This window comes from Puntigrus tetrazona, chromosome 4, assembly GCF_018831695.1.
Source record: "Puntigrus tetrazona isolate hp1 chromosome 4, ASM1883169v1, whole genome shotgun sequence".
NCBI classification, from domain to species: domain Eukaryota; kingdom Metazoa; phylum Chordata; class Actinopteri; order Cypriniformes; family Cyprinidae; genus Puntigrus; species Puntigrus tetrazona.
The window spans coordinates 12334759-12361862 of record NC_056702.1 but is presented as its reverse complement, the minus strand read 5'-3'; the positions used below and the strand labels follow the sequence as shown (position 1 = coordinate 12361862).

The window sequence follows — 27104 nt, the reverse complement described above, 5'->3', positions numbered from 1 at the left end:
ATATTTATACATATTACACTTTTTAAATGTCAGGGGTATTTTAAATAAAGTTTACTGTAGATACTTGATGTTACAACACTGATAGTTGTCAAAGGATAAAAGAAATAATTTCATGTAAAAAAAAAAAAAAAAAAAAAAGCTAAATTCTGTATGTCTGCTTAATATATATCTACATCCTTAATATATAGATGCTGGAGTGATGTATAAATCATAAAAAAAACGTAAATATCAAACTGTCTGTAACACAAAGCGATGGTGACACATGATAAAAAAACATTGTTAGTCAGATCCAGTATAGTCGGCACGGGATCGACTTTTAGTTTCAGTCTCTCTGAATTGTGTCTTCTTTAGAAACAAATCCACAGTCAAATTAAGCAATCAAGTACTAACCAGATCTGGAACTATTAAAGATCATCTTCTTTTTCTATAATGTTATGATCAAAAGGAAGGCAATAACAATACTTTTTTCCACCGCTAAATGCATAATGTGACGAAGTCACTTTAGCAGCTTTAGTCGTTAATGGGGTTTTAAATTCTTTAGCATTAGACAAATTCGACATCATCACCTTAACTGCAAACCGGACCTTGGCCGCATCAACTTGTTTGAAGACCTTAAGGGCATTTCCGCTGGAGAATGAGATCTGTAATATATTGTGGTGCCTGGCTTTTTAACTTCTTGTGCACATAATAAAACCTTCAAATTTAACATTATATTCAACTGGTAACCATTGCAGGGAAGCCAGAACTGGAGGGATGTATTCCCTTTTTATTACTCCAGTAAGACGCCTCGCAGGAGCATTTTGTATCAAGACGGGCCAAAGAGGATTAGGCAACGCCTAGGTACCGCCTTGGGGTAACAAAAGCATTTATTACCTTACTGATAAAAACGCTTTCAATTTTACAGTGGATCTTTTACAAAAAGCACCCTTCAGAACTGAATGAATTTGTTTTTGGAATTGTAGGCCCTTATCAAAAAAATATTCCCATATTTCTAACTCGAGCATGATAATTCACAGATAACGGACCCGCATTGTTGTTTATCTATATTATAAATGCTAGGATCAAAGACTGCTGTTTCTGTATTAGATTTATTCAGCGGAAGATATTTAGCTGCCAAACAGCACATTAATTCTGTAAGACAATACAACAAAGAATGTTCCGAGGGGTATCATTTGTGTAAAAATTATACAGAATATTACCATTCGTAAAAAAATTAAATAAAAAATCTAACCTGAAGGGAGCACAGTGAAAACAAAAGAGGGCCCAAGATAGATCCCTGAGGTACACCCCTAGTTAACGGTACCACAGAGGAAGAAAACTTACCAACCTCCGCTAAAAACTTTCTATCCAAGTGATATTAAACAAGTTCAAAACCAATTCAATGCGGTGCCTTGAGTTCCCACCCGTTTAACCAATCAAGCAAAATACTATGATCATTGGCAATAGTATGTCAAAGGCAGTACCGCAGGAGGACTATAAATGAATCCTAACTAACAAAAGATCTTTCAATACTATGAGCAATGTGGACTCTACTGTGCTGCTTGTCTATAACCAGACTGATACATGCCTAAAAAGTTATTATTACTTCAAACTGCAGATAATTGACAAAGAACAGCCTTTTCATTACTTTATGTAGAAATGCATCCTTGTTAAGGCAAGACTGTGTTTGGTTAGCTTTGGTTCCTCAATTTTAAATGCAAAAGCAGCTCTTCAACTGCCAGATTTAGGAAAGAGGACACAAGGCCGTCACCCCTGATAAAAGCATCTTCAAAATGTTTAGATATACAACAGTGGAATCACCAAACCACCTGTGAAGACCTTAGGTCTGAAGGGAAAGGAAAAAAAATGACCAATAATCAAAAGCTTCTTCTGAAACGGTACCAGAAAAGATAACTCTTTCCTCTTATAATAATGAGTTGGTCAGTAAATCAAAGCTGCATTCTCTACTTTTCAGGTGATGCTTTGGAGAAGCAACCCCAGTTCCTTGTGATTTAGCCAAAACTTAGTTCTAAACATAAAAACCACTTTGCAAGACAAAAAATAACTAATGATTTCAATAGTAAGAACACATGCTCTGCTTCTGAGCTCTAGTTTCAGACGTGTTGATGTGACGGGTTGATGCGGCTGTAATGCGTGGCGCTTTGGAGATGAACCGGATCGGCAGAAGCTTTTAATTAGTCTGCGTTCGAGGGTAATTATCGCCGTCTTCTCAATCTCTGCTCATTGTCTGAAGTTTTTCCTTGAAATCTGAGGTGGGTTGGAGTCTGGAGTGAAGTTACTAATTTCAAATCGCATCTGATTTACTGCAAATATGCCATGAAATGAGAGTTTGAGCAATATCATAATCAGCTCTTCTGTTTCGTCTGGCCTGGTTTTATTTGCCCACTGATTAAAACTTCACGAAAGCTTAGATTCTTCAAACAAGCAGCATTTAGGTGGACGTTTCAATCGAGGAGAGCGTTTAGCGAAGGTTTTTCTGTGCAAAGCACTTTTTACTGTTTAAACAAGGTTTCTACCGTTTTTTGGTTTCTACAAGGTTTCTAGAGTTTGTTCCTCTGGCTTTGTTCCTCAAGGTGTCCTAGGTCGATTATTTTCTAAGATGATTAAAAAATAATTTAGCATTACACGTTTCTTACTACAGACTCTCTCTGAACAGTGTGTGTGAGTCACCTGCAGTTTTATTGATCTTACATTTTCTGCTTTAGTAGGGTTTATGAGTGTTTTCATCTGCCTTACTCAAATATCCTGTATTTTCAGACTGAACTCCCAGCTGAACTTTGAATCTGGTTTAGTGCGACAGAACGCTTGATTAGATGTTGGTTTATGCCGAACGTGTTATTTCATTCAGGCTGTAAAGGGCATCGTGATTGATGCTTTTGTGCTTCTTTAGATCTGGGTTGCAAGGATTTCAGAGCAAGAAATGTACATTATGACCCTTAAATATCAAACAAATTTATTCACGGAGCTGCTGCAGTTCACTGTGAGAAATGTAGTTACATTAAATGAAAGACACAGAAGTATGAACATAAACAAACAAAAATAGACATGGCCTGAGGTTGTGTCCTTGCCATCACCCCTGTGCATGTGTGTGTGTGTGTGTGTGTTTGCAGAAACACTTGGACACAAAGTGCCTCATGCATGCATGTGTAATTAAAAGCATTTGTCTTGTATGTGTAAATGTGTATGCATGTGTTTTGGCATGGTGCGTGTGTGAATGTGTGTGTGTGTGTGTGTGTGTGTGTGCGCATATGAGCAGAATCGGTGTGGTAAATCCCACAGCAGCGTCAGTCAGTCCGGACTCATCTGTTGCTGTGTGGTGATGTAACAGCGTTCAGGGAGCTGAGGACCGCCATCGGGAGAAAGAGAGAGACAATGGTGAAAGATGATAAATGATGGAGGGCTAAAGAGCGCCAATGTTTAGATCTAGTCAGGAACGGAAGGGTGGATGAGGTGAAAGGGCTCCGGTCCGGCGAGCAAGGAAGACTGTCTTTATGTTTTAATTGTCTCGACCCCGAGAGGGCGAGCGGCCGGCTGGGCTGGAAGGCCTTGACCAATCACAGCGCTCTATCAGCCAGTGGCTGCGGCCAGAGGCTACAGCGGCTAAATCTATAACACACGGCTATAAAAAGCACATCACACACACTGAACCCTGACAAAACAATGAGAGAGCACACGGTCACTCCTCCTGCTGACCGCACTTCATCATATTCAAAAAGCATCTACGGTAGAGACTATGAGCATGTTATATACGATTCATAAAAATCCATGTCACGACGACTCCAGCTCAGCACATTAAACTCTTAACAGCCTATGAATAATTAGGCTTTTAGCTTGTGTTTTTGATTTATACACCAAACAGCTCATTGATTTTACCCATCAAGAAACAATCAGGGGCAGTCTGAGCGTAAAATTAAGAATATGAGGTTAATAATGGACAGAACTCAAGCCAAAACTCTCTCAACATGAAGTCAATTATTATACGATCCCGTCACAATATCATTACCAGTACAAGATGAGATCTGCATTTGAAATTTGTTGAGCTTAGACTTGTTTAGCTAAAAAAATGACCTTAAGGGGCGAAGTTTATTTGTTAAATAATTGAATCGCTCAGGAAGTCGAAGAAAATAATGAGGCTGGTTAGATTCTGGAGTAATTATATTAATAATTGCACGTGTCGTATGTTATTAGATCAACATTTCTGCTGGAAATCAAAATAAACTGGTGCACCGCAGCACCAAAATATACAGTTGTGACTTTATAACTTTGCAAGAAGCTGAAAACAGTTTGAAATACACCGTGGTTGAATTTTTCTTCATTAGTCACTTTTAATTCTTTTTTTCTTCTAAATGTGTCACTGTACAATAATAATTATTCAGTCTAATGAATCAGAAATGGAGTATAAATCACTTTATTATTGGCTTCAGTTCTATGAAAACTCAGACATTTTTAAATCAGAAACTGAAGTTATTATAAGTAATGATTAACTACAAACTGGTTTTGACTGCATAAGCAGCCTCAGTAGAGTTCTGTCAGGCGATCACATGTCATTTAGTTTTGCGTGCAGGTGTATTAAACAGCCTACTATCAAAAAGTCTGTGGGTGCGTTTTTGTTAAATGATATTATTCCGTTGCTTCTTGCACATATTGCACTTTCAAAGTGAAATGTCCAGTGAGTGGTGCTAAAGGCGCATTGAGTGTTATCTGAAATAGATGAACGTGAATCTGGAAGCATTTTACGATGTTGTACGTTTCACTTGCAACTGAAATGTCCAGTAGGTGGCATGAAAATGTTAATGCTCTACCACGTTAAAAATAACATACCACAACATTAAACCCTAATCTTAAGAAATAGCGTTCATTAAAGCAAATATGTGACCAAGGACCATTAAAGGTAAATCATTTTTTATACATTATTTTGCACAACATCTAGAAGCTGAATAAATAAGTTTGCTTTGATGTATGATTTGTTAGAATGAGATCATTTTTTTCCAGAGATACAACTATTTGAATATCTGAAATCTGGGGATGAAACACAATCTAAATATTGAGAAAATCACCTTTCAAGTTATCCAAATTAAGTCCTTAGCAATGCACATTTAAAAAAAAAAATGCATTTTTGACTATTGCTACAAATATACATGTACTACTGGTTCTTGTGGTCCAGGGTCACTTATGTGAAAGAATTTATTTGCTGAAGCAACCGCTCTGTTTTAACTACTCTATTAAATATATCTTTTTGATTGTTTTTTTTCTGCAACAAAAGTGCCATGCTGTACCGGGTGAGCTATCGAGCAAGTTTACTACATAATAACATACATATTAGCTACATGTGTAAACATTAAGTTGCAAATTAAGCACTATGGAAAAAGTGTTTTGAGTTCACAGCATAACAGCGTTTGGAAAAACAACAGCATGAAAAGTCTTGTTTTAGTCGATAATATGCTCCCCTTAGTCGTAATCATAGTTATCTAGAATTCATTTGAATTGGAAACTACAGCCAAATGTATGCACAGGTTAGTTTTTGCAGTTTCGCAGTAATGTAGCCGGAGTTTCCAGTAAGCCTGTGTTCATTTCATATAAAGATCATCATTAAGATATGAATGGATTTTTTTCCTCCTAGATTAGCTCAAATAACACTTGACCTCTGCAGTTCTTGTCTCAACCAATGAATTCGCATTTGTTTTTGTGGTGGGTCGTTTCTCCCCCAGGGTTTTCTGTTGTGACCGTAATTAACAATTTCATACTCGCTTAGCTTGACTGTAGCCTTGGGCTAGAAATATTATCATCATCCTATCTGAGATCAGATTAAGTGTCTGCAGAGCTTTGTAATTCTCTCTAACAGGGCTATATATCCATCTCACCTCTTTTTCTCTGTCTGTCTCTCTCTCACGCAAAAATTGACACGATGTAAGGCTCAGAGCTTTGTGACATTATTCTCGAGCTAATTGCAAGCTAATTTCGTCTTAAGTTTGTTTCATAGAACTCTCTGTCTGTGTTCTCGCTGACCTTTTCCCTTAAAAGTAATTCGTGACGGGTCAATTAGCAGCAGTCAAATTGAAACGTCCTTCTGTCAGTCATAACGCAGTAAGAACAGCGCTCTAGAAAGACAACTCTTTAAAAGATCGTCATGGGTAATATACAAGGCAATGGTAATGTGTTTGGTATTGGTGAAATAGATCTAATTTGCTGTGGCAGAGCAATATCGACGCTTGCTATTGCCAGTACATCCACAGGAATCCAGATGTGAGAAATACTACTGTTGCACGTACAACATATGAAATAATCCCCATATATAACATGCATGATATTCACCCCATAGCAGATCTACAGTATACAGGCGGAGCTCTGATAGTACTGTGAACACTGATTAAGTATTTGAATACTGTTGACGCAGCAGTAATTAGCTGTAAAATAACTAGCGGATTAATTTAAGGCCATCTAGAGGTACCTGTCAGAACATTTACCCAAACTTGTTCCTGGGTGACCACTGTCCTGCAGAGTTTGGCTCCAGCTCTTATTATATATACAAGAACCAGAGTTGTTTAATGCTATTTTAGAGCCTGCAGGACAGTGGCCTTCAAGGAGAAGGACTGGGCACACCTGTGTGTTAGCTAAGGCTAATTTCAGAGCAGATTAAATACATTTTGTCATCCCTTTGTCATCTCAAGCCACAATCACAAAGCATTCGAAAATGTTTTAGGATATATTTGAAAAGTAGCTAAAATAAACAATGAAGAGTTATTTGGAAGATAGAGATTTCTAGACGGTTTTAATTTTACAGAGAAAGAAAACAAGAACTGGGAAACGTGCCAGTTGAAGAAACGTTCCATAGCCATCTTCAAGAAGCATTTCATTAGTGTTGCATTAGTATTTTATTAAAGTGTGTGGCCCGTGTCTCCCAGGAGCCCGATTATTACTGAAACACACGCGAGCAGATCAAACCCGCTTCTTTCTTTATCGCTGTCTCTCTGTGTCTGACCGCATGTCTCCACCATCTGTGAGACTCGTCCATATGTTTCTCCGTCTCACTCTTCCTTCTCCTTGTCCCATCTCTACATTTGCATGTTCCTCTCAAGTGCTCTTGTCTTTCTCTCTCTCGAGTGCTCTCTTCTCTTTCTGAATCAGCTTTTTGGTGTGTTTTCTATCCTCTTTGTCAAGTCCTCTTGTCTTCTCGAGCGATGTGACCCGGCCTCTGTTCTCCGAGGAGGGCGGCTGTTGAGTTACAGGTCAGAAAGTTTTGTGGACTTCACTGTGGATTTCTCAGTCTGTCAGTTTCCAGGCTCGGGGGTCACTGAGGGTCTCCGGGGGTCTCTGGGGTCAGCGCTCCGTCTCGCTCCTGTGGCTTTTGACAGCTCTATTGCGGTTAGCACACATAAACGCTCTGGTTCAGCGTGTCTAGGCTTGTGTCTTGTCCTCGCTTTAAGTCAAAGACACATATTCAAACTCTTGGTTCTGCATATGTGTGTGCGTCTCCTGACATCTTTCAGTGTTTTCCCGTTGCTCCTCAACTATAACACCTCTCCAGATCGCTCTTCACTCCAGGGGTTTGTCGAATACGTGCGTTGAAAACAGGCTTCTGTTTAAACCTGGCAATGGCTATCTGTGTCCCTCACTCCCCTCCTCACTCAATATTTCTCTCAAGAGCTTCAGCAAATATTTATCCTCCAACTCCAGAGTGGTTTAATTTCAGTTTTTATGAGTTCTCACGTTTACTAAACTAACAAGACACGATTTCGCACAGTTTTTTCAGGACATAGTGCCAACATTAGCAGACATTTTTGTGGAAAGATGCAGCTGAAGCTAGCTTAAATGGTCCAAGCTGATGATTTATGGCCTTCTATAAGTTCAGGCTGGTTATGATGGTTTTGTCCTGGTCAGCTATCTTGGTTATACCAGATAGTGATGGACAGTGTTGTCACGGTACCGATACCAGTGAAAATCCAGCAAAACACAATAACATGCTAATTAAAAACATTATTTTTATTAATAAAGTTAAATTGAATCTTATGCTTGATTCCACAGTATTTTATGTGCTGGATATACTGTTTCAGACTAACAGCAGGTCGATGTCAAAGTCATTCAGTGGGAATGGTGACACTGAAGTCGCTCTAGATAGAAGTCAAACAGCTAAAACAGCTTCTTTCCCATAAATTGCTAATATAAATTTAACAAAGATCCTGAACTACACCAGCTTCACTTTACACTAAACTGTTAGTTTTTGTCCTCTCCTTCCTTCTTTTTCTTGCTTATTCTTCCACACTCTTGCTCCATTTCACGCTAGTTTCTCCGCTCGCTCTGTCAGCAGCCTTCTGGACCCACAATCCCTCTCGGCCTGAAAGTGCTCAAGCATGATGGGTGCACAGGTGCTCTGCGATGCAGCCATCCATCCATCTATCTATCCATTCATCCTCTCTCTCTTCATATATACAGTAATATATACAGTAATATATACAGTATATATATATATATATATATATATATATATATATATATATATATATATATATATATATATCTTTCCATTTTGAATCTTAAAAACCCCTTTTTTTCGCCCCTGTTTTATTTAGTCAGATGGCATCAATCTGTTCACATTGCTGAAGCGTTTGAACTCGTGTAAATGTTCACAAAGAGCAAATTCTCTTTTTTAGCGTTTCAGTTTGAAGCGCGCGTTTCTCGTTGCTCGACACACGGTTGATGCGTTTTTAGCGCAATCGAGTCGAAGACCCTTGAGGCAGATAATTTTCATTTTTTCCTCAGATTCTGCACAAACACATGCTGATAGTCTGTCTTTGTCAAGGCGTCGGTGGGTTTGTCGCAGCGCTGTAGATTGATCCCTCTCCTGTCAATGTGAAGTCAGTGAGGAGCTGTTGCAATGTGCTGCTAAAAGCAAACAGATTTCTCCCGAAGACAGAATGACACATCCAAACAAGAGAAAGAAAAGAGTTTCAAACCCACGGCTTGGGACAGGCAGAGACGGAGTTTGTTCGTTCTGTCACAGTCTCAGTCATGCATGTATATGTGTAGCACTTATAGAAGGCGGTTCTCACACTTGTTTTGATTTCTTTTATCTCTTTTCACGTTAAATATTGCTTGGTGTGAACTGCAGTATGTTTGCGTCATCAATAGAAATGTTTCAGTGAGCGCTAGCTTTAGCCGTTTAGCACTGTAGCTCAGGAGCAACTCGAGAGGAAAAGATGCTATGGTCACACTTTATTTTAAGGTGTCTTTGTTACAGTGTAATTATATATTTAAGTACGCCGTAATATTAATTAACTACTTGTACTTACTATATGGTTAGGCTTAGGGTTACTTACATGTAATTATGCATAAATAATTGTTATTATAACAGTGAGTGCATGTAATATGTTTAACAAGGACAACTTAGAATAAAATGTTACCGATGTTAAAAATGGAAAGCATGGCACTTCTTTTTCTTCTCATTATTTTGTCCTTCTTGTTTTACTACTGAAACGTAACACGCTCAGAATGACAATTGCATCAGCCTCCCACGGAGGTTCAAGGGATGTGAAGAATGTGAGCCGCTGGCCAAAGGCAATTTCTGCAGAGACAAGCAGCAATGTATTCGACAACATTTGCATTTCTGAGTCTGCACAGCAACAAAAGAAAAGTGCTGAAGATTTAGGTAAATTAAGCTTATGCTTATAAATGAATATATCTTGAATATATTAATTTTTTGCCACTGGTTGCAGCTCTGGAAGTGTTAAAAGCTCAGAAACACCGCTTTAAACGAAATCGACCAATCTTTGGTTTTGAAAAATGTATCGTTGAAAAATGTAAATCATTTGCGAGTCGCGGAACAAATAAGGTAAAAAGTAAAAGTACTAAATAAAACCTTGCATGCATGTCATCCTGTTTTTTGCGGCTCCCAAAACCAAAATATTAACCTTTTATAATAGGAGCACTTTAAAACAGAAAATGCAACTTACTTAATTGATATATATTAATATGAAAAATTAATAAACTTCTTGATCATGTAATCCACTCCTCACTTGCCAGACAAATAAGTATGTAAATAAAACATAAATAAATCCATGCCAGATATTGGTTGATATATGGTGCGATGTCACTCATCGAGAATCAGCATAATGCATAAACAATAAATCCGGAAAATAAATGATTAAATATATGAAAAATCACAATTCTGTATGCAGCTATTAAAGCGCTGGTTACAACCTGAGAATAAAGTATAAAGACTGCAAAAAAACATGAAAACTGTTAGCACACGAGCTACGTGCACAGTGGGAGACCAGCGGCATCAAATCCTGCTCACATCCCGGTCAATTAGCCAAGATCTGTCCAGATCAAAGAGTCATCGGGTTTCCACAGTGTTCAGAGAGAAACAGCCAATGAGAGACAGCCATACGAATCAGATTCAATTCAACTATCATCCAGGACTCACAGATACACAATTCAAGCTGTGAGCAACCCCCAGTTTCCCATTTCTATCCTTTCCAGCCAAAGCAAGCAAAAGCTAGCTGATCTGATGAAGATGGCGGCTGATCAGTATTCACTTCACTCTCATTGTGCTGCAGATCCTCTGCTGACTGTGTGTCTTCATCCAAATCAACATGTTTGTGTTTTAGGCCACGGAGAAGCTTTGGGCCTGCTATGAATTACCCTGCAATGGTTAGTACATTCGGATCCAATGACGCATTAAAAGAAACGCGTCACACTTAAGTGAATAAACCCTGTAAAATGTATGGTGAAACTGGCAGCTGTGATTGTCATAATTGTAGCGTAAAAAATTATATTAACAACGTTTTTGGTTTTACGATTATACCGTAATTTCTTTAACTGATATAATGTTACTCTACCAACCTATTAAGTGTAAAAATGTAAAATACAAGCCTAATGAACTAAAAACGAAGTAGAAACAGTGACTTTAAAGAAAAAATGTAAATAAATTTAAAAAAAAATTAAATGCAATGCAGTGAATTCTGGGAATGTCAATTTGCAATTTTTCCCTGTAAATTTTACAGGAATTTACCGTTAACCATTTAACAGGTTCTTGCTTCACATTTTCAGTTTTTTTCTGTTAAAACCACTCTAAATTTTTACACAAAATCAAACAGTGTAACACCAAATAAACTCATTGAGTCCGTTTGAATGCATCTTTATCCTAATGACACTCATCAGGTTCAAGAATTCAACAATAAGGTGTTTATTCACGTCTGAAAAGCCTGTCGCTCGACCCGCGTGAACAAATTACAGCGTCTGCCGATACCATCGACCGTCTTGGAGCATCTGCCGTATGAACGCTGTAAACAAAAGACCAATTGCCTTATTGAGCGCTAGGATACGAGGAAAAGAAAAAGAATGTGTCATAAATGGAGGATATTGATTGGTTGGTTTGTTTATCACGCATTTGTTCTGCTGCAGGACAGTCTGAGAGTGAAGATCAGATGTTTCTCACTGTGTGTGTATTTATGTGTCTAGATTTGATAGTATAGGGTGTTTTTGAGAAGCCTTGGTGTTTTCGCGCTTTGAAAGTCCTAAAAGCTTTAAGAACTGCTCCAAGAGAAAATGCCCATCACATTTCTGCACTGGCGTTCACCTCTGAATTTTTCTCCAAACTTTCTGTTCTTCAAACCCAGTGAAACTCAGAAGTCCCTGATTGGCCGGAGCCTTTATGCACCCTGATAATGTGAGTGTGTTTGCGCTTCAGCCTTTATCTAATGCTGGCTGTTTCTTTTCATGTGCTTTTGAACGTCGCCCAACGAAACAGAACAAAGGCACCAAAGTCTGAATCTCGCCATTAGAAATTTGCCAAGAAGCATTAATGAAAGAGCTTCACGAAAACAGCTCGAGACCTTTTTCTTTGTATCTCTCTTTAAATTAGCCTCTAATGGACATTTTTTTCTGCACCGACTTTGTAAAAATCCAGTTTATTTGTCATCTTCTGAATTCTAGATTTTACTTGTAAGGTTATTTTTGGTATATTATTTATTTTCCTATTTGCCATAAAAATATCTATTTTGGGTTCACATTTTGTGGTGTAAATGTGAATTTTGCAGCATACAAGAAAAAATCCATCTCCTTTATAAATAATTTAAACTGAGTGTCAAATGCACCTCATACACTCAAGGCTCTCATACTTGACCATGGGCTGAGATTTCTGGGATTTCAGTCCTATCCATCTGAGATACAAAACCAACTGCATTAAAAAAAAGATGAACACAAGAACTGTGTGTTTACTGGCTCTTTTCAGCTTCTTGTGTGAATACAGACCCTTTAACAAGGGTCTTTTTCAAGCAGTATTATGCTGCTGGCTCTCTGTTAGAACATCAAGTCCAATTTTGCTTCATCAGATGTTACATGAAAACTCTTTGAAATGAGATTATCAAAATCAATTTACAATATAACAAGGTTTGTAAATAAAATGAAAAGCAGTTGAATGAGTTCTTGAGTTTAAGCCATTAAAGTCTCTTGACGATGACTGGGCGACTGTCAACATAAACTGTAATATATTGCTTCAGTTTTCCAAACATATTGCTCAATTTTCGAAAAAGTAAATTAATATCAAACATGCTCACATTTACCAACATGTTCAGTTTCAGACCTTTTTACTTATTTATTCTTTTATATCCAAACTTGTATCCCCAAGTGGACGTGACATTTTAGATTTACAGTAAAAATGCTGACTGAACTCATCGTCAAGCTTTACTGTATCTGGACAGGCAGATAATTGGACGACACAACAGTACGTTCACTGTAGGACCATTTTGTCCTCATCTGTTGAAATTTATTCAAGAAGTCTGGGAAACTGAGGAACACAATTTATAGGATTTCTGCCAGCTGGCATTTCCCAAACCTACTGAGATTTCAGTTGAGATTAAATCAGGATGCTGCTGTATTCTCATTCAAATACAGTTTAGTGAAGTGAAGTTTTCTCACTGCAGCACTGCATATGTCAGTTTGACAGCATCTGTCAGGAAAGGCGTCTCTGTGTTGTATTTTTCTTTTCATTCTATTTTTAACATTTTGACATTTCTCAAAGACGTGACAAAGCACGGAAACCAGAGCCCAATGACTGACCGCTCTGAAAAACACTGAAAAATGACAGCTCTTGAGCGGCAGAGGTCACGTCACAATTTCCCCTCAGATTGTCCTGAAGATCTGTAGAAGAAAACAGACCAACGCTGGCTAGTTCAGTTGAGAGAGTGACAGAATTTAAGGAAGAAAAATCAAAAATCAACAGCTCGTGTACGACCAAAACACGCCGGCCTACTGGGAATGCCCCGAACTTCCTTATTTACAATTTTAGAATGAGCAGGGAAGAGTTAAAAGCAAGAGGAAAATATTTCTCGCTTGTTTTTATTTTTGACATGAAATAGTGAGAAAGTGACAGTTTAAGTTCACGATCAAAAGGCTCGGAAAAGGGAGGAAAAGTTTGCGGAGGAGAGAGGAGGTTCTCTGCACTCATAATGTCAACACTACACACACACTCAACATGACACTGTCTGTGTGTGTGTGTGTGTGTGTGTGTGAGGACAGTACTAAAGCTTTTGCTTCGCGGTCGGTAGTGTTTTTTTTCCCCATGGCGGAATGTATCAATTCTGCTTCCGCATGTACAAAATCAAAACAAAGTAAAGATTTCTGTGTCTTTGAGACACTTCAAATACAGTGAGAATCTCCATTGGTGGATTTAGACATTCTACACATTTGACAACTGAACTTCTACAGAAAAAAGACACTTCTGATGTTTCTAAACCTCAAAGACGTCTACAGCGGCGTTGAAAAGACACCTACAATAGCATTTTCCAGGACTGATATTCTAGTGATAACTGAACTCTAACTGTCACAGCACACACCGTTTAATGCAAAAAAAGTAGCTGTTCAGGCTTAAAATATCCCATTTATTAATATAGATAATGACTATTTGCAAATTTGCTTTATGTTTTTAAATATGTGAGGCCGTTCAGAGCTCGTGAAGCTATGGGGAGCAGTCTCACCTCGCCAGATCTCCCTGAATTTGCTGCAGGCTCTGATTTTTATATCGTGGTCAAACATGATATATACTTTGTTTTGGGTAAATCCAACAGGGAGTCTTTAGTCTCATTAATCTATTATTTGTTCCAGAGCAAAAAGTTCTGGCTGAGGGCAACGTCTCATAACATTACACTTTATATAAATTTAATCCTGTTTAATTAAAGTTATTTTTACTTTTGTTTTTGCTTCAACAAATGCACTGAGCAGCGCTCAGAAATCGGCATCAACAGATGAAAAGATTTTTCTCAGCGGACGTTCAAACAAATGTTTTATTGTGAATATAAGATTGAGCTGAAGAACGATTGCTGCATCAGATGCTAGTAATCCCACTCGCTCAGTCCATCTCTCTCTCGTAATACACTACATAATGCATTGAGCTTTAATACAGTAATACAATAAACTTTTAATAAGCAACTCAACATTGCTTCATTACTAGTTCTAAAGTGATGTTTTCTAATTAGTAACAGAGACTTAGGCTTAACTGTTAAGCTGGCAACTTCCGTATTTATTTGTGTGGGTCAGACAGAAGATGCAAAATTGTCTCAAAGCTAAGTTCTAAGTGCTGAAAATTTTTACCTTCGACATTAAAAATATCAGGATTTCTGATTTATGTATTTGAAATAGAGCTCACTTAATGACGCTTTAATCTCTGCAGCTCAGCTCTCACAGTCGAGTATTCATTGGTACTGAAGTGTTTTGGGTTTGAGAGTCTCTATAATGACGGATCTGATCTCAGACCTGCTCTCGACTGGAGAAGCACCAGCAGACATTAGACTCAATGGCTGTTGACGCTCGCGCTGTGTAGGTTACACGGCCAACATCTCACTTGACTTTCAGCAGGATTAAATGTGAAGTTGAATCAGCAATAATTCTCAGAAACAAGTCTGACCTGGTTTCTCCTGAATTAATAAGCTGCATTATATGCTGCTGTAGCTGCTGTGTGTTGTTTCCTCTAATATCAGCCCTGACATTTAGACAAAGGTCAACAGTTGAGGTTAGTATGGAAACTGTGAAGGGAGCCACTAGTTACCCACCGAGTGCTAATGAGGTGTGTGTTTATTTGACAGAGTGCCAGAATTTAGGGTGTTGAAATCCCCAGAAATCTCCTCTCCCCCTCAAAACAAGCATGAGAGTTTAATAGTGCTGTTTGCTAAGCTACTACATACAGTAGCAATATGCTAACAAACTCTTCAGCAAACAAATACTAGCAACAGCCTGCATCCAATCAAAACACCTCGGCGAAGGCTTGCAGTAAAGCTCCATTCAGAGCACATTAAAATCATAGCATCGCATTTTACTCAAGCAAACGTCACTCATTTTTATTGAACATGTAAAAATCTAGTTGTGTCATGTCTCACGGCGGTCAGAACACTTCTGAAATGAACGCTTAGAGCAGAATAACAAAATAAAAAAGCTCATCTGTTCTCCTCTACGTTTATTTTGTTGAGGGAGTGCTTTTGGTTTATGAATGTTTTAGGCTCAATTAGGCTCAAGACCAAGTTTGGCAGGAATAAAGAAGAAAGGAACCTGCTGTTCCACGAGGAAGAGAAAATTAAGCAGCCAAACAAACAATATGTGGCATCGACTGTGTTTTAAACTAACACGGTTTCCTTTCCGTTTCAGGTTTTGACAAAGCCACGCATTGTTTTTCATGGACATTTTCAGGAAGTACCGAAAGAAAAGCATCTATTAATTATCCCTATTATCCCTTGGCTGTACAACACGTTGTTGTGCGCTGCTGTGAAAGAGTCTTACGATGCAGTTTAATAGTTTACTAGAACTGAGGGAATTTTCGAGCTCTTTCTCTTTCTGTTCAGCCGTCCCTCGGCGCTTTAGTAAATATGCTGTGTCTTCCCAGCAGTCTCTGCTGATAATTTCACAGTCACACACATTAAAGTGCAAGTTCACGGCTTTGAATATTTTTCTATTTCTGCCTTTCGTACACTTTCCATCCCTACATCAGCGCGGCTCCCGGTGTCAGCAGACAGACAAAAAGTCAAATAACAAGCAGCTTCGCCTTTCCCCCTCCTTCCAATTACTGATAAAGACGAATAGCAAATGGAGAGCAGAAAAGCGCTGGAGTGTTTCAGGACAGTGTCTGTGGCTCACTGATCTGTGTCATAATAATTCCACCCGGTCCGGAGTGCTCTCTCGCGGGAGCCCAGAAGAAGAAGAAACTGTTTGTGTCCCTGCGTTCTGCTCCGCTGCGGCTCTGATTTGTAGCGAGCACCTGAATTTGACCACTTCTCACTGTTATTGCCTCTCGCCTCTAAAGACTTCTCTCCATTTCAGCGGCTGTGATTTGTGGATGAGCAGAACGGGCCGCAGACATCATTAGAGAGAGCTGATACTAGCGGGACGCTCCAGCTGGAGATGTAATAGCGCTTATAGTAGCTCACACTGGCTGAAATTGCGATTGATTGTGTTATCAGGTTAAGAACGGGAACACTGTGGGTTTGATGGAGGCTGTGAGGAGAGAGAGACCGGGAATGTGTTTGAAGAACATTCATAGGTGTCGAGTCTGGGAATGATACGCCCGTAAATGAAAAAGGGTTATGAAATGCTCAGGACGTTACGTTAGATGACTGTGAGAAGAACATCTAACAACTTACAGTGATTTTAAGAAGCGTCTACTAACATTGTAACGAACCATTTGACTAAGTTTCAATGTATAAAATTAGTTATCAATTATTACAAAAATCTAGCATCAAAACCCACAAAAACACATTCATTTCACAGCTTATTTCACATCAGCATAGTCTCTTTCGCATCTACTTTTAGGTCTCCTAATGGATTTCCTGAGACCAGCCTAATTAAAACAAAGCTAACTACTTCATTAAGATTCAAGCTATGAACGAGCAACTCTGAACCATAAAATTTTATTATACTATTGCTTTAAACCGATCTCCCAAACCATTTTCAGAAATCTAATCCTGAGCATTAAAGCTGTCAAATGGTTTATTGGAGGTTAGTATTAATGAACAGTTTCCAGTAACGCAGCCGTCTTGTTGAAGGGGGGAAGGATAGTTGGAGATATCGTTAGTGAATGTGTGAGACGAGCACAGAGCGTCATGGAGAGGTGGAGTGAACTGTGTGATAATGAGACGAGCTGAGAGCATCTGTTTGACCCTCTCTGGAGGCTTTTCTCCTCAGGCACCGCTGCAGCTCCACGAAGGGCCGCTCTCTTCTGCCCCGCTGCCTGCGTTAAGCGCTCAGATGTGAGAGCAGACCGCAGGGCGTCAGGGGTGATGTGGACCGAGAACGAGTCTCTCCACTTTACCATGAACACAAGAGACTCAAAATTACCCCTCTTTTCTCATATTCGGCCTCATGTGCTTTAAGTGCATTCGGCCCGAGCTTAATAAAGGTCAGTGTTAAATGAGGGCCGACATTCAGCTCTTCTTTATTCCAGACCATAAGGAACTGACAAGCAAGACCCTGTATTAACTTCTCTATGCTGCATTGGGATATAAGTGTAATATGACTAATGAAAATATGACTAATGAGAAAATGTGGAGTTCGGGTGAATGTTTAAGGCACGAACCTAGATCAACACATCGAAAGCTCATCAGGAAGTCACAGTGGGTCATTAGTACAAGACGCAGCCATAAAGGCACATGCTTCATTTGTTTGAAATAAAAACAGTAATTATAGGTGTGATGCAATTTATTCAACAGCATGATTCAGTCAAACAGCCTCATACCGAGGTGAAATTTGTGGCCTAATTCGGAAACAAAACCGCGCCAATTACGACAAACTGCAAACCGAGTCTCCGCACGCAGAGACAAACCAACGCTAATTGGAAAGATAATTCTGATAACTGATATCCAGGTGAGAGACTTTAAGGTCTGGAAACATTTCGCATCAGGACTTCACGAACCAGCTCAGTAGAAACCACTGGAAACAGAACATCTCAACATGAAAGTCTGTTTGATCAGCTGCTGATGAAACACTCCGAACCTGCTCTAAATGCAGACCGGATTCACTGACGAACGGAGCCCAATACCGCGTCCTAACAAAGTGCGATAGCAATTTACAGCATTTTTTGACAACACAGTCACAGCCGATCAAAACAAACGTGCTGTTTAATCTGCTCCGCTGCGTATCATGCCGTGTTTGTTGTGAAAGGCACAAGTCGGGACTTGAACTGGAGACCTTCTTGCTACGAGGTGACAGTGCTGCACGCTTGTTATCCAGTCTGTGGATTATAAATTCATTGACAGTTCAGTAAAATGTCATTGACACACGAACAAAGTTAGACATAGTAGTGATGAAACATAATGCCCGCCAGTCTCCTGTCCACACACTGTACTATAATTATTGTTATTATTAGTTCACGCTTTATATTAGGAGGACTTAAGTACTAAGTACATAAAAAAATATGTACAATGTACTTATTGTGCTCATATTGTATTGCAAACACTACAGGTAAGGTTAGGGACAAGATAGGTTTAAGGCTGGGTTAAGGTGTAAGAAATAGGTCAACAGTATAATTATAAGAGTAATGACAGAAATTAATTACAGATGTAATTACATATAGGTATTTCAATGCAAGTACAACATAAAAATGTATGTACACAATAAGTGCATTGTACCCATTAATAATTTCATTTGAAGTACATAGCAGTTAAGGCCGCCTAATATAAAGCGGTAACTATTATTATACAAATTTCAACTGCATGCATTTTTTTGTCTATGGTCAACAAACTCACTGCTAATGAATTTATAATTCAGACTCTGAATAAAAAATGCTTGTCTGTCAATGCTGTTGACTTATGCTATTGGATATGTTTGTATGTGATCTAATCTAGTGTTGTATTCAAACTGTTACACTTAAAAGTATGCTCTTATCAACTAATCGGCATGCTATACAAGAAGTACTGAAACAGTAAACTTATATGTAGTATATAAGTATATTCTCTAGTAAAAATATCAACATTTAAGTATACTGCTAATGCAAGGATAGTAGTATAATTTCAATAATATAATATACAATATTCTTGAACTGTACTTAAAATGAATTTAGCAAAGGAAACTATTTCACGCTGAAATGTAAATGTGAAAATGTAATTAATGAGATGTTGCTATATTTATAGCAATAGCCAAAAATAAACTTTATGGGTCAAAATTACAGATTTTTCTTATATGGCAAAAAAGATTAGGATATTAGGTCAAGATCATAATTAAAATATTTTAGAAATTTCCTACCATACATGTAGTAAAACTTAATTTGAAGATTTAAAACATTAAGTATAAACCAAAAATATCAGTTAGGGTTATAATTTTGTTACGTATGTCTCTGATTAGTGCATTAAAACTTAAGAACAAAAAAAAAATGTTATGGAAAATCAAAGGATGGATCTGTGGGAATTGGACTACAAGACAGAAATGAAACGTTTAAATGTCAAATAACAAGACAAACGCGCTTCACACACTGTGCATCTATTTCCTAATTAACTGGTTTAATCCATCGTTGATCGTTCTGTCGATACTGTAATTCTGTAAGACTGTTGAAGGTGAAATTAGATGTGTGCGACGTGTGTGAAAGTGAACCTTCATCGCATCAACATGCTAAGCAGACTCACGCTTTAAGAGTGGAGCACAGAAGGTAGGCTGGTTTAACTGTTATCTGAGCTATCAAACAGAAGAAACAACAAGAGCTTATAGCATTAACAGCTGAAGCGTGTAACGCCTAAAGCGCTGAGCTCGCTAATGCTTTATTGAATGGTTACTACCGTTGTTTCTGGGCTGTTGAGAACTTTTTAGCTGCTTTAATGGGAGTGATGCTGTTCTGCCAGCCATGACTGTTTGGGCTTGTCCCTAAACAAAAGTGTAATGTTGAGTCTCAGGGATTCAAACCATAGAAAATTAAATTCGTATGTATATGGTGAAGTCAACTACCAATCGTATATTTTATGATTCCTCGCTAAGCTGTTACTTACGGTGTATTTTCAGTCCATTAAGGGCGAACAAGTAGTTTGCTAATGACCCGCTCACACACAGAACTAGCATCAAAAGAACTAGCGCCGCGCAGGCTCACGGACGACTACAGTACTTCAAACACAGATGCCTTGATGGTCATTAAGAGCAGTAATCTAATGAAGAAACTTCATTAAGTCTTTTCAGTGGTTTGAGCGTTTGAGACGCTTTAAACTAATTTAAATCACAGAGTCATGTGTGTTCTGCTTTTGCCGCATAAACATTATATCGAACATTTATCGAACTCTTCATATCGTTTTATCAAGGAAAATTATATCGAATTAACGAATTATGCCCATGCCCTAGCTGATCATAAACTATATTTGTTTGATTTAGCCTTCTCAAATCATCACGACTTGCCTAAAATAAAATGTATAGATATACTAAAGCAGTTCACGCATATGACAATGTTTAAACGTTAAATCTGCGAAAGTACATGATGGTACATCCAAGTTTGTGCAGAGAGCGGAAGCCCGCTATTAAACAAGACACATTGATGGTAATTACTTTTGCGGCAAAACGAATATTTTCACGAATATTCAAGGTAATAAAAACAGCAACACCATGCAGCAATAACCGAATAAAATGTGCCAGGGTTCATGTATTGAACCTGTGTTTTTGTGCCACTCAGTGGACTTTTCTCTTTGAAACGGCGGCGTGCAGTAAGGCGCGCAAAAACAGTTTTGTACAAAAAGTGAACAAAAGGTGCATGTTTTTATGAGACAAGGTTGGAACAAACAGACAGATAGACAGCTAAAATTGAGGGAAACTGAGCAATATAAAAAGATACTCTTTTCTCTTCTGCCGCTCTAAATACAGACAAGTGTCTAACTGATTTTTGTAAAGTGACCATTACCAGAGAACAGATGCGCGCTGGCAGACTGAACCCTGCTGTGAGAAAAGCTTCACGTTCACTTCCTCCCGCCTTCTTCTACCATATTTCCTGTGTCGCCTCAGGACCGCTTGCCCTAAAACAGCCTCAAAGAGCAGCACAGGTAACGCAGACCCCCAGACAGACCTGAATGCTCAGAACTAGACCTCAAGCTGTGTGCGTGTGTTTGTGTAAAACTGACTGAGGTGTGAGAAACGTGATGAATAATTGCTTTGGTGGAGCTAGTGGAGGTTCTGCTCTCTGAAAACACAAGCCGTTTGTTTAATTTGATCTTACAGTTTTTCCAGACGTTCTTGGTACTGCGTCTCCTGCCATTCACTGTGCCCCGCTCTACACACCCCCTCTGTTTTGTCCCTTCATCTCCCTTATGGATTCCACCAGACTCTTTTAGCAACAGATGTGAAAGAGTGCGTGACAAAAAGAGATGGAACAACGAGGGAATTTCTCCAACTTTGCATCATCATGATTTCTGCAATGTACACACTTTGTTACCTCGGCAGGTGGCAGTAACTGCATTGAGTGAGTTACAGTCATTGAATTAGTCACTCGACCAATTTATTTTAAAAAACGCAGTTCGTTTAGTAATGAAAAAATGCCTTTACATATATAATAATTGAAATGTTCAATCAACCAGCTTAAGGAAAAAAAATAAATAAATATTTTTTCCAAATATCATTAGATATTCTATGAACAACACACTTGGTCGTGTGATATTTATATTTACTATTATATACCTGTTCAAAATTACAACTTGCAGGTTAAAACTGTACTAAATAATATGTTTAGTCTATTTATCTCAAACAAAAAGCATTGCTGCAGTACTGTGGCACAATTAGACTTTGATATATACTGAAGGATCATTTTTATTACTTACTACTACGTCTGGTTCCTGTCTTTGAGGTGTGGGTATTCTGGTAATGTTCTGGGTTTGGATCTTGGAGGTAATGATGGAAGGTGGTTGAGTTGAAGTACATCTCTGATTAGCTCGGTGCTTTTGTCTCTCTCTTTACGAGCATCGGTCGTGTAATTGCAGTATGAGTCTGTATAAAAGCCCAATTAAAAGATCATCAAGTCTCTCGTCCATAAAGAACATTAACAATGGGCAATTAAACTAGCGCTGTCTGATCTGATTTACTTACTGAAGTCATTTACCAGAGCAGCTCTTTCAGTCGTTCACCTTTGCGTTGCTGTTTTCATTGTTCTTTGCCTCTTGAATGAGCTCGTCACTCCACCATCAGACGCGTCTGTGTAAAGGAAAAGCGTTAATCGTGTGTGAATGCAGATTCCTAATGGAGACTCGTCATTACCACTGAAGAGTCTGACTGCTGCTCACTTTTAAAGAGTGACGATTACAGCTTCCTTCCAAAACTCTGCAGCTGCTTTCAGCCCATTTCATGAAACATGCAAATAACACACACACACACACACACACACACACTCCAGCCCGGCGGATAATCATGTTACAGCTTTCCTCTTCCTCTGTGGCTGATTATAAGATGTGGATTTAACAGCGCCAGAGGTTTAACTGCTTCTGTTCTCATTGGCATATGAATGGTTCCTGAGTCGGGTTGATGGAGGTGGAGGCGTTTAAACAGCTGATTCGCCGTCTGCTGTGTCACTGATACACTGACTTGAGCGAAGAAGCTATTTTAAATATGTTTGGAGGGAAATATGATTACGGAGCGGCGTGCCTTCTTGTTTTGCCGCGTTTGGTTTTGGGTTTAAAACTCAATGATCTTTGATTATAGCAATTAGACGATAAATGCGTTTGATTAAAGGCTAATCCACGTCACTTGATATCTGGATTAGAGCTCTCGTTTTGTGATGCGCAGTCATGTAGCACAGAAGAACATTTGTCTGTTTTAAAGCATCATTTATAAATGAGCAGGATGATTCATATACAGAGCTGTCACAATACCGTTTGGTTCGATCGAGCTGCTGTTTGTTGTATTTGTTGGTTTCCCGTCATTGAGCTTTGATCTTCCTCACTGTGTGCAGATCTGCTGGCGGTGCCGAAGCATCCGTACGCAGCCATGGAGAACTGGGGCCTGAGTGTGTTTGTGGAGCAGAAGATCTTGTTGGATCGTGACGTCTCCTCCTTCTCCTATCAGATGGAGCTCACCATGGTGGTGGTGCACGAGATCTGTCATCAGGTAAAACGGAGTAACAGAAGCATGTGAGCCACTGAATAGTTTCAGATCAACCAACAGTCAAAGTAAAGCTTCATCTTGCTCATTTATACTGTAGTTGTATACAGGTGGGGATGCAATAATACACATAGTCCAATCATTTATATGGTTCGGTCACTTTTCTGACATCTGTTCTGCATTTCCATTTGAGATGTACAACATAAATTAGGTCTCAAAGAGGTTTCATTTTGTTACATTTTCCCCCAATACTTAAATCTACAACAACAAAAAATTATTGTTATAAGCATGTGCCGTATGCATTTATTTAAGTGTAAGCTGCTTGCATTTAATGTGTTTGTGTTCTTTTAAGACTTTTAGTAAAGGCTTATTATTAATAATAATGATAATAATGATGATAATAATAATAATGAACAGGCCTGCAAGTTTCAGTAACCCTCCACAAGCATTCCCTATTTTTGCAAGGGAACATCAATAACATACCCAAAACTGATTAAGCAGTAAAAAATGCGACGATAGCAATCGATTATCGATCAAATGATTGCATTTGATTTATCGGGTCTGCGCGCTACGCACAGTAAACACCAGCTCTGTTGTCAATATCACATTTCTATGAAGTAAACACACTTGAGGAATAGCGGAAGACTTAAAATGACCTGCTGCGGGAAAATTGTTAAACAAAGTAAACAAAGTCAGCGTGCATTATCTGGTGTTTAATGCGTGAAACGTGCTTTCTGCAGCGCGGTGAACGCATAACTTACATTTAACTTTTATATTCTTCTTCGTAATTGTTAGAAATTCACACGAGGAGTTTGAATCGGCACAAAGGCTCCCGAGAGTCGCTGAATCTCAGCCACACTTTACACACTTCACCGACTAAACGAGCTTCGGCGCGCATGCGCGTCAGTGAGACCGGCGCAAACTAAATAAACAAATAAATAAATTCGTCAACTTTGGGTTTAATGCTACGTGTAAGGCAATAAATTGTGTTTTTATGAATGTAGTAACCATAAAATGATGAACATGTGATTTAATAGGCATTGATGTCCGTCTCAGATTTTATTCCCTTTCATGAAAATAATAATAAAAAAAGCAGACGCTAAAATAATTATTCCGTTATGCACTAATGTTTAGGAATATTAACGATTATGCTAATCGTAGTGCTTACTGGTGTCCTCTGAGGAACTTTAATTGCATTATGTTAAGTGCATCAACTTTTGAATCTATTTTCATCTTTTAATTTCCAGAAAACGGGGAAAAGCAGAAAGAGAAAAAATATTGTGAAGATGGTCAAGTGTTAAATTAAAGGGCAGAACAGCAGCATCTCGAGAATTTCATACACAGCTCATATAAAAAAAAAAATACACACAAAACTTCACACATCACATCCATTGGGACTTTTCCACACCGTTTTGCTCTCTCTCTCTCTGCAGTGGCTTGACTTCCTTGTGCTAAATAACCTATGTTTTGTATCTTTGCATCATTGCAGACTACTAGACGCATATCAAACAAGCTTTTTTTTTTTTTTTTGGCAATGAAATGATGTTCAGTAAAGGACTTTATGCCCACAGATGCATCATCGTCATGAATTGTAAGGGAAACGGTAGAATTATTCATTGCATATACACATTTTATAGCAGCTTTTGTTTGCAGCTCTTATATCGCTGAGAACCTTGGATTGTAGTGTCTTTTGTTACGGTGGATTATTTATGAGCGTGTTGGAGATGTTCTGCGCTCTCCAGTATTGTTCTGGATTCGTCTCTTGAACAGTCTTCCTGAATCACAGCTCCGCATTGTGTTCTAGATGCTGCCGCTTTGATAAAAGCTCAATGAGCGGGACGAAACAGCATGTCTGCAGTTCTTTCCTTTTTCCTTTCTCATTTGTTTTCTCTTTTGGGTTTATTTTTAGGGAGAAGGAAATAAAGGAAGACAATCCCCTCATCTCTCATTTCTGCTCAGATAATACAGCTCTGTCTGAACTCACTCTGAACCTTATACAGTAAAACACTCTCACGGGGAGCGTGAAATCACGATATTATTTCAGAAACAGAAATAATGTGCATATTTGATATTTTTAGAGCTGAAATTCATGAGGGTATCCCAGATCAGACTGTTCTCTGCGTATAAACCCTTGTTTTATGATCAGGAATAATCGAAAAGAAGCAGCGGTGGAGGCTGGAACTATAATATTGACTAGTGATGCTGTGCACAGACAAAAAACTGAAATATGTCCTGCATTAGATTATGAATACACTGTATTCATACTTGTGTACGTCTACAGCACACTGTAAAGCTGAAATCTAGTGTTTTTGCTTTAAAAATGCATACCATAGAATACACTTCTACATGCACACCAAAGAATAAATAGACAGTTGAGTAGTTAAACGCATTTAACGTGTTGCAATGAATCTTTTATTCTAACACACTGCAAGTGCATGCAAAGCAGCGTTTGTTTGCGTCATATGCCATTGACTGGGAAATATTTCGAATTTAGGGTTAGTAAAAAAACGCATTCCATTCGGGACAATACTAAATACGATTGAGTGCATAGTGCATAAGTGCATAGTACATTGTGCTTCATTTGGGACAAGGCTTAAAAGACAGAGATTAGCGGTCACACGCTTTGAATTCCACCGCAGGCTGTTTCAGTCTTTTGTGTCGCAGCTCTCGGGAGCTGCTGCTTTATCTTTACGTTTTTAATTAAGACGGCATTTTTTTTCTATTCAAACTGTTTCTCTGCTTCAGTCTCACGCGAATTTTTGTCATACAGAGTTAAATAGCACACGGCTAATTGTTTTCCAGTGTGGATTAACTCTGAGCTCTGAGTGGGCGGGGCTAATGCTCACCTGACGTATTGATTGACGCATTCATTGTGAATGCATTAGATCAGTCCTCATCCGGCGCTTATTCTGTCATATATTAAAAGGTCTGTCTGTGCTGTAATAAGTCGAGCTGGTGGCAAAGAGCCGGCGTCTGATAAATCACATTTGTATCTCTGCCTGCAGAGAATTGATTAGTGGACGGCAGGCTCTGTTTTTTTATTGTATAAGTTTATCCTTTGGCTCTCTGGGGCTCAGGACCACCTCTCTCTCTCTCTCTCTCTCTCTCTCTCTCTATACTGGCTCATTTTAATGTCAGATACTGTAGCAGTGGATTGTTAGTAGATCTGCCCCCGCCAGCGATGAGGTTTATATGTCACAGACGCTCAATCACAGTTAAATTCTCATCTCATTTCGGCCCCGCAGATTAAATGATGCTGCCACAGCCCTTCATATGCAGTTATTCAGCCAATAACACAAGCTTATTAGAGGCTGATGCAGCTGAGGTTGAGTTTTCTTATTTTCCACCGATCGGAGAGATGACATTCTGCCTTCTGGGTTTGAAAATGATAGGAAAACGAGGCTTTAGTTCTCATACGTCACGTGCATCTCAAAACATTAGACATGAGATAGAAGTTACACATTAATTATGACGAGAAATGTCTGAGTCTGTCAGTGGAACTGAGTCTTAACTAAATGACTCACGTCTGTTGGCTGGTGTTTTATTCTCTTCTGTAAATTGGGGATTTCACACTCTCACTCTGAATACTGACATTTAAATAAAGTTTGTCACTCAAAACTGAGGTTTTAAAAATTTGCTTATTGTGATTTTGAGCAGTTTCCAATTTTAGTTCATTCAGTTTAGGTTTACTGAGATGTCTGCTGTCTACAAAGGCAGCTGCCTTCTAAGAAAGAGACTTCAATGAAATTGAGACTCTTAAGTGATTGATTTGATAGGCGGTATAGGCATTATTAACTCATGTACAGCACATGACCAGTTGTTAATAGAGTTGGATGTTGTTGCTATGCCAAAAATGAAATTGAAAATGAAAATGAAAATGAAAATGAAGCACGAGAAAGACTTAATAGTGTGGGGAATATTTATTTTTATACATACTTTGCCATTTTAAATCAAATATGTTTATAATAAAACTAAGAAATTATACTTTTTTAAATTAAAACTGGAGTTTTCCAGTTGAGAATGTCAGTGAAAGACATTTATACTCAATTACTCCGGCATTTACTATAAGTACAAGA

The 27104-nt window shown here is 38.6% G+C and overlaps 1 protein-coding gene and 1 long non-coding RNA gene across 2 annotated transcripts in view; one reads left to right on the top strand and one right to left on the bottom strand.

Moving 5' to 3' along the window:
* LOC122343504 (thyrotropin-releasing hormone-degrading ectoenzyme-like) overlaps positions 1 to 27104 on the top strand; it is a 91530-nt gene that overhangs the window by 9308 nt on the left and 55118 nt on the right. The window contains exon 2 of the mRNA XM_043238010.1: positions 22880 to 23034. Within this exon, the coding sequence (XP_043093945.1) occupies positions 22915 to 23034 (120 nt within the window). The 5' untranslated portion in view covers positions 22880 to 22914. The remainder of the gene's footprint in view (positions 1 to 22879; positions 23035 to 27104) is intronic.
* Positions 21762 to 23918, bottom strand: LOC122343506. The gene is made up of 3 exons (XR_006250793.1): positions 23790 to 23918; positions 22021 to 22125; positions 21762 to 21921 (listed from the first exon to the last, which is right to left on the bottom strand). It is a non-coding gene; the product is annotated as an uncharacterized LOC122343506 (long non-coding RNA).